At 58.9% G+C, this 13,257-nt stretch overlaps 1 protein-coding gene across 6 annotated transcripts in view; it reads right to left on the bottom strand.

Annotated features, from left to right (window-relative positions):
- LLGL2 (LLGL scribble cell polarity complex component 2) overlaps positions 1–13,257 on the bottom strand; it is a 34,580-nt gene that overhangs the window by 4,796 nt on the left and 16,527 nt on the right. For all 6 annotated transcript variants that reach the window (XM_032320337.1, XM_032320335.1, XM_032320333.1 and 3 more), the window contains 12 exons: positions 7,915–8,012; positions 6,605–6,686; positions 6,211–6,326; positions 5,648–5,806; positions 3,860–4,022; positions 3,585–3,717; positions 3,025–3,079; positions 2,313–2,467; positions 867–1,084; positions 728–795; positions 436–589; positions 242–346 (listed from right to left, as the gene is read on the bottom strand). In XM_032320337.1, coding sequence (XP_032176228.1) covers positions 242–346; positions 436–589; positions 728–795; positions 867–1,084; positions 2,313–2,467; positions 3,025–3,079; positions 3,585–3,717; positions 3,860–4,022; positions 5,648–5,806; positions 6,211–6,326; positions 6,605–6,686; positions 7,915–8,012 — 1,506 coding nt within the window. The remainder of the gene's footprint in view (positions 1–241; positions 347–435; positions 590–727; positions 796–866; positions 1,085–2,312; positions 2,468–3,024; positions 3,080–3,584; positions 3,718–3,859; positions 4,023–5,647; positions 5,807–6,210; positions 6,327–6,604; positions 6,687–7,914; positions 8,013–13,257) is intronic.

Genomic DNA, 13,257 nt, shown 5'->3' with positions numbered 1-13,257 from the left:
GAGTCCTGGCTTCTGGAGGAGAATCGGTCATCCCACAGGCCTCTCTCTATGGGGACCAGGCAATCCCTACCCACTGGGAGACACCCCAAGCCACAGGGACAGGTGACAATCTCGGCGATAACCATCCATGGGCGCTCAGGAGACTGGCTCCTGTCCTTGCTGCGCTCTAACCCCTGGACACTGCCCAAAGTCACCTGACCACTCCTCCTAGCTGCCCTGCCCCCCACCCCAGCCTTCTTACCTGCCCCGCCGTGCCTGCCACAGCCAGGTAGCCGCTGTATTTGCAGAGGAAGATCTTCTGGATGCCCAGCCTGGGATCATCACTGTAGGGGTCGAAGGAGCCCACCTGACGATGGAGGGGAGGGCCGCAGGTGACTGAAGGTGCCAGACCCAGTCCGTCCTTGCCCTCCCTGGTTTCCAGGCTCCTGGCCTCACCTTGCGGAGTGGGGGCCACTCATCCTCGCCCTGGACATTGAGGCTGTCACTGGGGTCTGTGTCGGTGAGGAACACCCGGACCGTGCTCAGCTTGTAGAGCAGTCGTAAGCACACGCCGGAGGCGTCCCAGAACCGCACGGTGCCGTCCTCATGCCTGTGGGCGGAGTCCACCTGCCAGTCACGGGGAGGTGGGGCGGGCGGGGGCGGGGGCGATGCTAGGACTGGCCCGCACCCTGCTCTGCTCCCACCCCGCGCAGTCTACTTGGCAGGAAGATGCCATGACGTTGCCTACCCCGTGAGCAGCAGGTCCCTCTGGGGAGGGGCTGGGGCCAGACTGGTGCCACCATCAATGGGCCACTCCTGAAGAAGGAGACCAGAAGTCCGTGGGCGAACTTGACCCCAGGCAGGGCCGGGGCTCGTGTCGGACCTACCATGGTGGAGAAGTGCGTGTGCTGCTGGCTGCCCGCGGCAACGATGCGCTCCCACAGCTTCAGGGGGATGTTGGAGACGTGGTGGGAGCAGGTGATGGCAGAGCAGTGCAGGGAGGCCAGGTAGGGAGGCTGAACCGGGGGCCAACCAGCCGCCTGCAGGTCAATCACCACCAGCTCCTCCTCGGCCAGAACCACCAGGGCACAGGGGTCGTCAAAGGCTAGGGGACAGGTAGGGACGGAGGTGGGAGTGTTAGGAGCTGTGGGAGCCGCGGGAAGCAGTTTCCCCCGCCCAGCCCCACAGAATCTGAAGCTCCAGGGTTATACTCAGAGAACGTGCATTTTAAAAACAAGCTCCAGATCCGGCAGAGTACAGAGAGAAGGACCCCCCATGACCGACCAAGCGGGACTCATCGCAGGTGCACGAGGCTACCTCAATGTGTGAACGTCAATGAACGGAAGCCATCACGCACAGGCTAAAGGAAAACACGGGATCGTATCGGTATATGCAGGGAAAGCATCCGACAGACCCTAACACCGGTTTATGATAAGCTCTCAGTAAACTAGGAGGAGGAGAACTTGTCACCTTGGTGGAGATCACCTACAACGACGCTACAGCTTGCGTAGCCTGATGGTAGGAAACGGGAAGCTTTCCCGCTAAGATCAAGAATAAGGCCGAGGGCCCCTCTCTCCGCTGCTCCACAAGCCCTAGCCCATGCAATAAGGCATGATAAGGAAATAAAAGGTATATAGCTCAGAAAGGAAAAAATAACGTTGTCTTTATTCACATATGACTGTAGAAAACCCAAAAGAATGGACCCTACAACTAGCATCCCCCATCAGGTATGTGGAGGGAAGGGGCTGGGAAGGAGGAAAAGCAGGTTCGAGTCTCCCTCCAAATGGGCCTGTGTGTCCCGAGCAGGCCCGACCCCTTACCGGGAGGCCTTGGCATCATCAGGCCAGACTCATGTGGAGGGGAGGCACACCTTCGTGGCAATCTCCTGACCGGCCTCCTCTCCAGATTTCCACACCAGCCCTTTCCAGTCTTGCCTGTCACCAGTTCACGAGACTGACACAGGGCTCTGCTGTCTTGGCTTCTGCCCCACCCCACGCAAGGGAGGACTTCATGAGTCCAAGCCAGGACCTCCTGGCCTCTCAGCTGGGTGCTATGCAACCCAACAGGCCAGATCTGCCCTCTTCTGGCTAAGTCCCGTCAGAGCCAGGTGAGGCCAGAGAGAGCTCAGGGTGGGTGTGAGGTGTGGCCGGCAAGGATGAAGCCACAGACTGGCGGTGTGTGTGTGGGTGTGTGTGCATGTGTGTGGTAAAGGCCCCAAGAGGGGTGCAGTAGGGGTGAGGGACTCGGGCAGCGGCGGGCTTGAGAACAGGCGGGCCACATCCCCGCACCTCCCAGAGGCCAGCCCTCCACACCCATCCCCGACGCCCGCCTACCCGCCGCAGGGTCCGCCTCAGTGAGGACAGTGAAGTCGATGACGCGGGAGGTGAAGTCGAAGGCAGTCTGCTGGCCATCGTGGATCACCGAGATGCAGTGGCGGTCCCCGTAGCTGGCCCGAGGCATGCCGCCCTGGAAGATGGTGAAGGGCAACCTGGCCGGCACAGAAGAACCGTGGGCTGGCCTGGGGATCCCAACACCAACTCAGACAGCCCCCGGCTGAGCTAGCAGCTTCGGCTGTCCTGGGACCGAAGGGGCAGGACCAGGAGGGAGGCCAGTCTCGAGGTCAGCACTCACTCAAGGTCCCCGTGAGGGGTGGGGTGGACCCCCATCACTTCCTGATCACAACCACCCAGGAGAACGTGGGCGTGAAGTGTGGCTCCCGAGCCTCTGCTTCAGGCAGCGGCCCCCACCCGCTCCCCCGGCTGCTTGTATGTGGGATCTCTGTAGGTCTCTGCCTGAAGAAACAGGTCTCCTGCTACAACAGAGTTTGAACCCTGCTGATCGGATCATCTCTCTGGGAGGGCGGAGGGAAAGGTCAAGAATGCTTGCTCAGGAATCAGCCGTGAGAAGTACGCAGTGGCCGGCTCTCCCTTTGCTGCCGTGCGGGACCCTGAGGCCGTCCCTAGATGCTGCCTGCCGCAAGCAGACGCCAGAGCAGCCGCCCAGGAAGCCTGCAGACCGGGACAAGGACAGAGCACGGATACCTACCCCTGTTTGGTGGTCAGCCAGAAGATTTTGGTAATGGCTTTGCAAGGAAAAGGACCTACAAGAAAGGAACCAGCTTGCAGAAACTCTTTACAGAGTCTCACACTGATCTTTTTTTTTTTTAGTAGGTCCTACACTGAAGCCCAACATGGGGCCTGAACTTACGACCCTGAGACCAAGACCTGGGCTGAGATCAAGAGCTGGTGCTTAAACTGATGTAGTCCCCCAGGCGCCCCAATAAAGGAACCAGCCTGAACTCGGCCGTCCGCTCCAGGGTCCGTAGGGCACAAACACTTCATGCCCACACACGCACAGCAGCCCTGTGCTCAGAAGTCCCTCCCTGAGCCGTCCCCCGACAGAGCCACGAACAGCAGCGGAGAACCCACCGCATGGCTCTGGACAAAGCCTTCACTTCTTGGGGCCCCAGCTTTGCCGCTAGGAGGTTCGCGCCTGCACCCCAAACTTGGAAGGACAGACCGGGAGCAGAGGACACGGCTTTGCCAGCGGATGGGGGTCCCGGTGATAGGTCAGGGCTTGCCCCATGGGGCGGGCAGAGCACTGACCATAAGGTGTGCAGCTGCGCAGAGGCTCTGGCTGTGGGGCGTCCCCGGAAACGGGCCACTGGCAGTAGCTGCCATCGGAGTGGCAGCTGACAATCACGTGGCCGTCCCGCTGCCAGCAGACGCTCTCCAGTTGCTGCAGGGGAGGAGAGGGAGAGGGCGCAGGCGGGGATCAGGGTGCTGCTGCCGCCGACACCGGCACCCCCAGGCCTCAGCACAGGGCTGCCTGGGAGGGCGGCACAGCCCCTGCCCCCCACCCCCTGTCCCACATGGCCCACCTGGCTGCTGAGGAAATGGCAGAGCACGCGGCTGGCCCGCAGGTCCCAGATGACAATGAGGCCCCGGCTGTAGCCGATGAGGACCTGGTCGGGGTTGCGGGGGTGCTCCTGCAGAGCCTCCACCATCTCAAACACCCGCCGCTGGCGGGCCTCTTCGGGCAACCTGGTGGACAGAAGCGCGGAGAGGCCATGATGTCGCTGCTGCCAGCGGGCGGGACCGACCTCGGGGCACTGATGCACACCGCGTGGATGTGGCAGTGCAGCAGGATCGAGAGGCCACACTGCTGAGCGGGGAGCCGAGCACAGGACAGGGCAGTGAGGACAGAAACTTAAGGATGCAAACCCGTGGGGAGGGGCTACAAGGAAGGAGAAGGCAGGGACCTCCAGGGAGGGAGGGGCTCAGGACTGGGACGCGTGTGTGGGGGCTCCAGGGAGCGGGCGGCAAAGCCTAGTGCATTTCTGCGTAGAGGTGGTGTTTCATAAGAAAAGTTTTTAAAACCCACTAAACAAAACTCTCTACGTGAGTGGGACTGGCCTTGAGCTTTGACCCCCTCCTCCTTCTCTGGGCCTGGAATGCTGATGTGAAGTCTGGAGCTGCTGCAGCCAACAGAGGACACGAGGTGGCAGGCACTGGACCAGAGCCAACACCTCAGACCAGACCAGAGAAGGCAAGGCAAACAGCCTGGACCCCCAGGGCGTTTCTAGGAGCCCAACCAAGCCAAACCTCTTTTCATTTAGAAGGAGGATTCAGACTGGCAGCAGGGGGTTCCCAGGGCACTCAGACTGGGGGATGCCCCCAGTCAGAATTCTACCAGCAGAGTGAGGTGGGCGTCGGCACGGCCACCTGAGGAGCAATGCCTCCCGCAGGCCTGCCCACAGACTAGGTGGCTAGACTGAGAAGCCGCCATGCCCACTGACCTGCAGACAGCTCTGCTCTGACCACCGCCTGGCTGGCCTGACTCTACCCTGCTGGGTGGAAACACACAGGTGTGTGCTTGGAGAGACCCAGCCCCAAGCAGGAAGCCTCCCACCCCAGCCTGGACAAAGGGCCCTTTGGAGGGCCCTTGTCTAAGCCTAAAGTCTGCACTGCAAGGAACGGGGTCCCACCGGCTCAAACCTGAAGCAGCTTCCCCTCGGAGGACCCTGGCCTCCTCTCCATCCCGTGAAACTGCAGAACATTCCACCGTGGCTAACCCTTCATCTCTTCCTCCTTTGGGCCCCAGCCCCTGCTCTTCACACCCACACCTGCTCTGACACCCTCTCTGTGGCAGACATCATCATCACGGGACAAAGCCTCTGGGATCACCTGAAGAAGCCTACAGGGTCGTGGCTGTCCAGGATTAGGCCACGGGGCCTGCAGGCAAATGAAAGCCACAGACTCCAAAGCCTACGCCTCCCCAGAAGATGCCTCTCCTGACACAGTGAGGTTTGGGCCCCATCTGCCCCGGTGAGGAGCCCCCGGGGTTTTGAAATTCACAGCAGCAGCGCGAAGAACAACAGACTAAGAACTGGTGCCGGTGCAACAACCACGAGGAGCCTCATTTCCTTCACCTCTAAATGAAATGACAAATTATCCCCCAGACCTTTGGAAATCGCTGTGACGCTGACACACGATGGAGTCAGAGTCTCCATTTAGGGGCCAGGTGGGGAGCTGAGAGTCCCTCCTCCATCCCTCTAGGCTTCCCAGGAGAGAGATTAGAGGCCCCTGAGACATTACCGGCACAGAAGGGAGAAGGCCCTGGCCGGCCGGAGCGGGCGGCTTCCCCATGGCAGGCGTCGGAGACTCACCGCTGGAGCACGGCGTCCGAGCTGATGGTCCGGTCCTCTAGCGTGCGGAAGGCCGGCAGCTGCACCACGAACACGTTCCCGCTCTCAGTGCCCAGATAGAGGAGCTCGCGGGAGGAGTGCGGCAGGACCACAGTGATCTGTGTGGCACTGGGGGCAGCCCTGAGGACGGAACGGCCGCCGGTGAGCCGGCTGCTACCCTGGCAGGGGAGGCCCCAGCACAGGCTATGCCTAGGGAAAGCAGGCCTGTGAGGTCCTTTAATGGGGTCCTTTAATGGTTGTCGGGGGCCAGGATAAATATACTGATGACTTCCTCCCAAAACGACAGATGGTGGAGGACCTGGGCTTGGGCTGGGAGGCAGAACGCCCCTTCCAGAGCCTCCTGTGTAGACACTGCGTGGGGAAGGAGGGAGCCAGGCCGCAGCCCCACCCGTGCCAACAGAACACCGGCTCAAACCACTGCTGGGCCCACCTAGGGCGCCACAGGACCTTCAAAGGGTGATCCCACCCTGGAGCTGGGCGGGCAGGTCAGGCTGCAAGGGAGGGGTCGGGCACCAAGTCCTTACCCCGGGGGACCACGCAGCGTGAAACTCCCATCTTCCTGCAGCTCTGACACGCCGCCTTTGACCTTCAGGCTCCACAGGTGCAGACTGTTGTCATCCAGCAGGGTGACCAGCTGGCACTAGGGAGGGGATGGCACAGGAACCCGGAGCGCGCCGTCTCATTCGCTATGGAGGGGCCGGCATTCACCGCGGCCTCTCGCCCATCCCGCGCGGGTTGATTCAGAGAGCCCAGAACCAAAAGACCCCCGGCAGCTCTTTGGGTGGTCCACGCACCCGAAGCTGGGGAAAGGGGAGCGGTTCCTAGCCCTCCCAGCAGACCCAAACCCAGGGCCACCAAATGCCTCTGTACACCCCTACCAAGTGATGCGTGAGGTACAGGGCGTGGAGGTCCCCTCACCTGGCCAGGTAGGAAGTGGATCTGTACCACAGCGTTCGTCTCCCGATGCAGCCCCATGAACTCCACCCCTGGGGCACCATAGCTACAGGCAGTGGGCTCAGGAAAGCTCCAGAATGCAGGATACCACCCACTCCTGCTCAACCCTCAAGGGCCAGGACCTCTGGGCCCGTGTGGCAAGAATATAAATACTTCAGCGACACAGACAGGCTCACTGTCCCCCAAGATGGGGCCTGGGGTAGGGGGTGTGGAGGCAGCAGGGGCCCCGGCCTGAGGGGCATGTGGCCCGTGGTGATGTGACACCATTGGGGCTAGCTCCAATCAGGGGGAGCTTTTCCAGCCAGGCAGGTGCGGGGGGTGCGGGGAGGGAGGAGACACACCTTACCCTGGCAAGGGCCACGCTGCTTGCTACAGCCTCCCCCTGCCCCCATCACCTGAGCTGCAAAAGACCCATCAGTTACCACAAGGTGGCACCTGAGACCGGGCATCCCCTCCCCCCAGGGCCTGCCCCCAGCAGCTTTGGCCATGAGTTCCCGCTCCGGGGACTGGTGACCAGGATATGGCTGGGGCCCAGCAATGATTAACCAGCTTAGAGAGAGTTCCACACCCTCTACAGCCTAGGTCAGCCCACTGGGGGCAGCCGTCTCCCCTGCTCGACCTGACCCAGAGGAACAGGGGGAGTCACAGCTTCCCCTGGGGAGGGTCTGACTGCTCTTCATGGTGGTCCCCCATCTCCCAATTCTCCCAGGTGCCACCCTGGCTCACTCTAGGGGCTCGGGTGGGATGTCGGGTTTGGGGAGCTCTCGGACTTGTAGTCCAGGCCAGCCAGAGGACCCAAGCGGTGAGTGATCCTCCGTCCTGGAACTAGGGGCTTGCTTCTGAAATGTTCCAGAACCATTGCTTTGGACGGAGGATGACCCTATTGGACCATGTCCAGCCTCAGGCCAGAGAAGGACTGTCCGGCTAACCACAAGTCCATTCTCTCTGGCGTCCCTGTGCAGACACAGGGGCGTGCATGGTGGGGCAGACACAGGGGCGTGCATGGTGAGGCAGAATGTGGAAACCTTAGCATTGCTCCTCTCGCCCGAGGCCCCCCTGGGACCAGTCTGCTAACTGGGACAAAGGGAAAAACAAAACAAAACAACCTTCCTCCATTTACTGCATCCAGGGCTGACTCCCAAGAGGGTATGTGAACCATCCCAGGAACAGGAGGGCTCATCTACAACTTGCTTTAGTTTGAATCCCACCAAGGCCAGGGCCCCTGCCCCTTCCAGGGCCCCACCGGCCGGGAGCTGGGGGAACAGAAAGGATACAGCTTGACGGCTCCGGAGCGGGTGCCGATGGCCAGGATGCGCAGAGACTGGCTGTAGCCGAGGGCGCTGGGCTGGTGTGGGAAGCCGTGCTCCACCGTCTGTAATAAGAACCAGCTCGGCACGGACCTGCAGACAAGTCCCCTTGGCCCTGTGCGGCTGGAGAGCCGGCACGGGACAGGGGAGCTGCAGCACAGAGCCCCCCAGCAGGTAGGAGCACGAAGTCAGTCATGTTCAGGTTCCTACCCAGACACCTGAGTGCAGAGCCAATCCCGGACCCATTTCTGACCCAGTCCTTGGCCTGTCCCGGCCATGCCCGGGACACTCCCCTGACACCACACTGGCCACTTGATGCTTGCCAGGAACTCGGACCTGGTTCCTCCACTGCCCACACCGTGAGTGACCGACCCAGTCTTCCTGGGGGGGTGTGGGGGCGAGGGTAGCTCTGGGGACTGGCACAGTGGAGGACCAGACGGCTCAGTTAGCCCAGCTGTGCCGCAGCTCTGGGCCAGTCCCTGTGGGCGGACAGGACCCACAGCAGCCTTTCCTGGCTCTTGGCTGTCCAAGGCTCCTCCAGCCCTGAACGCCGGTACCTTTGCTACCATCGGTTTTCCACTACCCTTCCAGAGAAGCTTCTGGAGTTTTGTTGCAGACACACACTTTCGCTCATTTCTTACTACAGAATACACATTGTAGACAACTTGGAACGTAGAAAGGAGTTTGAAAAATAAAACAAAAATCACCTGTGCTCCCACAACTGGAAGTGACCCTTGGTGTCTGTGAGTCTTTCTTGTGTTGTGACCATACACTGGTGTGTCTACACTTAACACAGAGAGTGGACTGGGGTCGTGCCCCACAGCTGTGTGCATACGCACAGAGCTACGTAGCCTGTCTGCCCGCCTGCAGCCAGCCCAAGTCATCCAAAGCACCGAAGTGACTTTTAAATGGCTGTGGAGGGGCACCTGGGGGGCTCAGTCTGTTACACGTCTGACTCTTAATGTTGGCTTGGGTCTCGATCCCAAGATCGCCCTGTGTGGGGCTCTGCACTCAGTGGGCCATCTGCTTGGGATTCTCTCTCCCTCCTTCTCCCTTTGCCCCACCCCCAACCCCCTGCACAAGTGCTGGATCTCCCTCTCAAATAAATAATCTTAAAAAAAAGAAAAGAAAAAAACCCAGAAAACAGGAAACAAAAAACAGACAGCTAAGGAATGTTCCCTATGTCCAGGCACCCAAACTCGCTAGGCTTTTGTTGGTGAGCACTTCCTGTTTCTATAGGGCTCACCACCACCAGCTGCATTGATGACCTTCCTCGGACCCCTCTTATCTTTGCCTACAACTCATTATTTCCTTCGGTAGGTGCCCCAGGAGTGGAATTACAGGCTTAAAAAGTATGGATGTATATACGACAGACTTGGACTGATAAACCATCTTCGGGGAGGTTTTTTGTTGTTCTCACTCAGCGCTCCCTGCCCCCTGCCTCCCACTCCTACGGAACCTGTAGGGCTAGATCAGAGCACGGCAAAGGATGCCAGCCAGATGCTTTACATTTTTTTTTTTAAAAGCAATGGAGGCTCGGGGCGCCTGGGTGGCTCAGTCGTTAAGCGTCTGCCTTTGGTTCAGGTCACGATCCCAGGTCCTGCGATCGAGCCCTGAGTCGGGCTCTCTGCTCAGGGGGAAGCCTGCTTCTCTCTCTCCCACTCCCCCTGCTTGTGTTCCCTCTCTCGCTGTGTCTCTCTCGGTCAAATAATAAATAAAAGGCTTTAAAAGCGAAAACAAAAACAAAAAAGCAATGGCGGCTCTGCCCTGCAGAAAGAAGGTTGCACCAGTGAGGCGGCTCTCCGTAGGCCCAGGGCTCCCCTCTGGGCTTCCCCTGGCTGTCCCATCAGGTCCAAAGGAGCAGAAAGAGAGAAGTCCTGGTGACAGTGGGCACACCAGTTTAGCAAACCCAACTGCTGGCTGCTGGCCTGTCCCATCCAGTCCAGTGGCTCATGGAAGGCGGCCCTGAGGTGGGGTCAGCCGAGGAGGAGAGTTCCAGAGACAGCTGATCTGGGGACACATGGGTGTAGCAGCACCCCCCTCCCTGGCTCTTTGCCAGGAACTAGTCTGTCCTACAAATGGCTATACCTAGACGGGACAGACTGGAGAGGAGGAGTGACCCAGCAGAAGCCCCCCTGGCCAGCCCAGGTCCCCGTTCAGCTATGTAAAAAATGCAGCGCCTGGAAAAGCCTTGGGGAGATAGCACAGTGTCTGGAATGTAAACATTTCCCAGGAAAAGGAGGGCAGGGCACGTGATGGTGCATGTGGGGGCCAGCTCCCCCAGAGCCCCCGGGTAGGCCTCAGCCGGCCTCAGGTTGCTGGAGCCTCGGCCAAGTCAGCAGCCAGGGCCCAAGAAAAGGTTCCTGGGATGGTGGCATTTTTCTCTCACCCCAGTTAGGAGCAGAGTGGGGCGAAAAGCCTCTGGAATTTGGAGGAGTCTGGGGAAAATGTCCTGCAGGAAGGAGCCCTGTGCCTAGGGGGAGACGCATGCCTTGGGCCACCCAGTGTGGCAGCCATGAGCTAGCTGTGTAGAGGTACTGAGCCCCTGCTGTGTGGCCACCAAGGAATGGAAATTTTAATTTAATTTTAATTAACTTAGCTTTAAGAATGGCTGCCCAGTTCAGTCGCTGGAAAACTTTCCAGGTATGCTGCTGGATCCCAAAGGCACAGGGGCTGGAGTCAGGCAGACCACACCATGACTCTCCCTTTCCAGCCGCACACCTTCCAGCTCTAACTACAGATTATGTAGCTCCACAGAAAGGTCTGTGTCTGAATTGAAATACGCTGTAAATGTGAAATAACACTTAGCATTTCAAAGATTCTGTATTAAGGCGGGGACGGGGGAGGGGGCACCTGGGTGGCTCAGATGGTTAAGTAGCTCCGGCTCTGGTCATGATCTCCAGGTCCTAGGATGGAGCCCGGCATGGGGCTCCCAACTCATGGGAACTTCTCCTCTCTCTGCCTCCCCCTCTGCCTGTGCTCTCTCTCAAATGAATAAATAATTTTTTTTTTTTTTTAAGATTTTATTTGAGCGAGAGAAAGGGGGAGAGAGAGAAAGAGAGAGAGAACATGCATGAGGAGGGGGAGCAGCAGGCAGAGGGAGAAGCAGGCTCCTGCCAAGCAAGGAGGCTGATGCGGGGCAAATTGATCCCTGGACCCTGGGATCATGACCTGAGCCAAAGGCAGACGTTTAACCCACTGAGCCACCCAGGCACCCTGAATAAATAAAATCTTTTTTTTTTTTTAAAGATTTTATTTATTTATTTGACAGACAGAGATCACAAGCAGGCAGAGAGGCAGGCATAGAGAGAGAGAGGAGGAAGCAGACTCCCTGCTGAGCAGAGAGCCCGATGCGGGGCTCGATCCCAGGACCCAGGATCATGACCCGAGCCGAAGGCAGAGACTTTAACCCACTGAGCCACCCAGGCGCCCCTAAATAAAATCTTAAAATACAAAACAAAACATACAAAACACCTAGAAAACCCTCATTAATTTCTAATGACTACATGTGCAAACAGTAATATTTTAGATACATTAGATTAAACAAAGATATAATATCAAAGTTAATGTCACCCACCTAAAAAATGTAATGAAGCTGCTAGAATATTTTACATTATATATGTGTCCCGTAGTCTAGTCCTTTCGGACTAAGGCACTGCCCTAGACAATTCTGCCTCAGGACAAAGTCAAACCAAAGAGAACCAGCCTGCGGCTTTGTTTCTCCGTCAGGCTCTCACGCCACCCAGTCTACCAACCCCCTGGCGGGGAGTTCTCCGAACATCCGCCCCAATCGCTCCCATTACAGGCTGGCCTCTTTCGCCTGCTCTGGAGGAGACAAAAGCTGGGCCTATCCTTCAATCTCTGGTACTTACTCCTTACTTCCTTCAGGGTCCTGGGGACACTGCCACCACCCCTGACTCTCACCTCCACCTTCTTTCCCACAGGCTGGAAAGAACAGGGACTGAGGCCCACTAGGCTCTGAATCGCCCTCTCTGCCACTTAAAATGCCTTGGCACATGGGGGAGTTCCTCTGCCTCTCTGAGCCTCACTTCCATCCGATCACTGGGCGGACCCCAATGACCGCACTGCACCAGAGGCAGAGGCTTGAAAGCAAACCTCTAGACCATGGTCAGGCTCAGCGGGAAGGCTCAGCTCACCCCCCGGAGCACACGGGCCTTGTCCCACACAGCCTGCTTGCCTTCTGAAGGTCTCCATCATTCCCTTGTACCCTCCAGGCGTCTGCGCCAGGGGACCACGGCTCCTTCCAGAACAAAAGGAGGGAAGGAAATGCCATACTGCCCTTACCTGGTCAGGGACCAAGAGAGTGGGCTCAAATGTAGTTAGTGTGGTGACAGGGGATCCCCCAGGTCTGGGGAGGTTGGGGAGGAGAGGCGGACATGCAAATAAAGCCCACAAATCCCCAAGTGAGGCAGTTACGATCCAATAGGAGGCCTGAAACCTGCCTACAGACGGAGGGAAGAGGTGTGTTACAAGTTACAAGAGGACTGGGGGTTAGGCTGGGAATGGGGAAGGAAGGGGACAGAGGTCAACGGGGGAGGAGCCAGAAACCCAGAGCAGCGTGGAGAAGCAGTAAGGTTCTACAGGGCACGTCTGGCCTGTGCTCCAGTGGTAGCTGTCCTCCCAACCTCAGATGTCTGCCCCTTCCTTGGCTGTCCCATCCCCCAACTTCTAACAGCCTTTAAAGACTCAGTGCCCTCACTGGACATGGGGCCCAGGAAGTGGGATCGGTCCCAGGGGCTCCCTCCTGTGGGACTTCCAAGGCGTACTGCAGTCCCAGATCATCCCTCCACCAGGATAGGGAGTGGGGCAGGGGCTCAGCAAGGAGAGCAGAGCTCTCTCCAGTTCAGAGGGAGGGAGGTTGGTTGCCAATGCCTGAACCCCCCTCCCCCCACCCCCGCACTGGGGCCAGCCTCCCCTTCCTCCTGAGCTCAGCATCCAGCCTACCTGGCCCTGCCCCAGCCCTGCTACCTGGCTCAGGTGACCTCTGCCAAGGGAGGAGAGAACAACAAACTCTTTTGACAGGAACTGGGAAAGGAGAGATTTGCAGGAGCCGCCGAGCTGCAACATTAGCCTGGTGCGGGAAAGAAAGCCCTGTCTGTTTCATGCTGGCTCCCGGACCCCACTGCAGGTTCTCGGAAGGGAGACAGTGGGGGCCCTTCAGCTTGCCCTCAGCGGGGGAGGATGCTGGCCACGAGCCAGGGCTGAGGAGTCCCTGGCCCTTGTTGGGGGGCTGGAAGGAGGGCTGCCTGGGGCTGCAGGGGGCACGCCCAGCTGCTGGGATGGGTGGCA

Source organism: Mustela erminea, chromosome 18, assembly GCF_009829155.1.
Source record: "Mustela erminea isolate mMusErm1 chromosome 18, mMusErm1.Pri, whole genome shotgun sequence".
Lineage (NCBI taxonomy): Eukaryota > Metazoa > Chordata > Mammalia > Carnivora > Mustelidae > Mustela > Mustela erminea.
This window is presented reverse-complemented; position numbering and strand designations above follow the sequence as displayed.